This window comes from Triticum aestivum, chromosome 3B (genome assembly GCF_018294505.1).
Source record: "Triticum aestivum cultivar Chinese Spring chromosome 3B, IWGSC CS RefSeq v2.1, whole genome shotgun sequence".
NCBI classification, from domain to species: Eukaryota; Viridiplantae; Streptophyta; class Magnoliopsida; order Poales; family Poaceae; genus Triticum; species Triticum aestivum.
In genome coordinates this window covers 823,373,473-823,375,462 of record NC_057801.1, presented here as the reverse complement: position 1 = coordinate 823,375,462, position 1,990 = coordinate 823,373,473, and the positions used below count along the sequence as shown (strand labels likewise).

Below are 1,990 nucleotides of genomic sequence, written 5' to 3'. Positions count from 1 at the left end.
GTGAATAGAATAGTGTGGTTGGTGGACCATGCAATCCTTGGCAAAAATATGCATGCATGCCATAAAGACGGTTCACCGGTTGACAAATCACAAAGCAATATGATCAAGACTAAGCATGCATGCACCGGAATCTCCAAGCGGATGTCCCGTGCATGGTTGAATTGTTTTCTCGTCTGTTAGGTTGATGTAGGACTATAGGTACCTTGTGGCGGGAGGACGCCCTTATCGCAGAGCGCCGGGAAGGCCATGTAAGCCAAGAGGCAGGCGGCGGCACCCGTGCGCAGCACCAGCGTCGGCACGCCGAGACGGTGGGCAACCACCTGCATCCCCCGGAGGTTGGAGTCTACCACCAGGCATGCCGGCGCTCCCTCCTCCTCGAGGAGCAACTCGCGGAGGCTGTCCTCGAAAGGAGCCTCGAGACGCTCGTTGATGCGAAGCAACGCCTCGGCGAAGTTGCCGTGGCTGCCGGTGGGGACGAGGTCCGCGATCGGTACTGAGGCGCCGACGGTGACGAAGCGGTAGCCCGCGGGGCGGCGCTCGGGGTCCGGGGCGTTGAAGGCGGAGTGGAAGACCGTGACACGGAGGCCCCGGGCGTGCAGGACGGCGGCGAGCTGCAGCATCGGGTTGATGTGGCCCTGGAACGGCAGCGGGAACAACAGCACGCGCCGGGCGCCACCGCTCGCCGGAGCCTTGTTCGTCGAGCTGGCCATGGCCTCCGTTAGCCAGTAGGAGGAGTACGTGCCTGATTACCGATGGAAATATGGATCCGTGTGCTGTTGGTTTTTATACAGGAAAGGCAATCATTGGAGATTTATGAGCGCGCTGAATGGGTTAGAGCGGAAGACGATGGATGGACACCAGGGGTCCGAATGTGGGGTTTGCATGAGGAAATGCGTTATTATGCTGAGCTTTCGATCCGCTTTCAATTCATACCGATGTACATCCACATTCCTCGTGTGCGCAACGTGTGGAATGGCAGTCTGCTACTGGTATAATTGAGGATGATGATTGATGAAGACACTACACTAACCGACAGCTTACCAACGATCCCGCTATTGGAAAATCCACCCATCCAAGAGGTTACGAAAAAATAGTCCGCCATCGTTAGCTTACTAGCATGCCCACGCGGTTGATATGTTATGTAAGAATTTCAGTTTTTTTCCTACATTTTACTTATGTAATTAAATCAGCTGCCAATATGGTATAACTTCTATTTTTCAAGAAAAAGAAAAAAAGATATAGACACTTGAGACTTTAAACCTGGTTAATTGAAAATATTATGGCTCATTATAGAAGTTCCATGAGCCATAGGAGGGCAGGGGAAAATGCAAAGCTCAAAAGCCAACAGTGGCAGGCAGAGAGATGTTTAATAGTGATTACTTAAATCAAATGAAAGGCTAAATGGAATGGTGAAGATAACCTCTGACAGGGATATTAACCAAAGTAAAAAAAAATATGCCAAAAACTGATACATAGAAGCACCTTGTTCAATCATATTCGCTTAGAATGGACATAAATAAATAACCACACTGTCCAGATTACAACATGACAGAAAATGTATCTACCCAGAACAGGAAGTTATAGAACCCACTTCCGTGAAGAGACATTTTTGTTCCCTGAAGCTGAACATGGCGTTGTAACGATCTAGAACGAAAAGCAACACACTTCTGTCAACTTAGATTCACTCGTCCACATATCAAAGAAGATGACCATCAGTACCACAATGCCTTGAGTCAAAAATAAGAATATGTAGTATGGGCATGCATACTCATCTAGTGAATCATCTTACACTGAATATCGACACAGTTAGACCCAAACTGGTTAACAGTACAATTTTTAAGGTCACAAATTCGGATGAAGCATTACTATTCACAAAATAAAACAAAAATGTTTGAAATCCTAATAGATAAAATAAATCCATTGTTCTGGCTCTTTACATTGGTAGTTTTCCACAGTGCCACCTACCTACATCAACCATATAGTTTAGCGC

General features: G+C 47.5%; 1 protein-coding gene across 1 annotated transcript in view; it reads right to left on the bottom strand.

The window, feature by feature from the left end:
* Positions 1–738, bottom strand: part of LOC123066865 (DIMBOA UDP-glucosyltransferase BX8-like) — a 7,238-nt gene extending 6,500 nt beyond the window's left edge. The window contains exon 1 of the mRNA XM_044489860.1: positions 203–738. Within this exon, the coding sequence (XP_044345795.1) occupies positions 203–710 (508 nt within the window). The 5' untranslated portion in view covers positions 711–738. The remainder of the gene's footprint in view (positions 1–202) is intronic.
* Between the last annotated feature and the right edge of the window lie 1,252 nt (positions 739–1,990).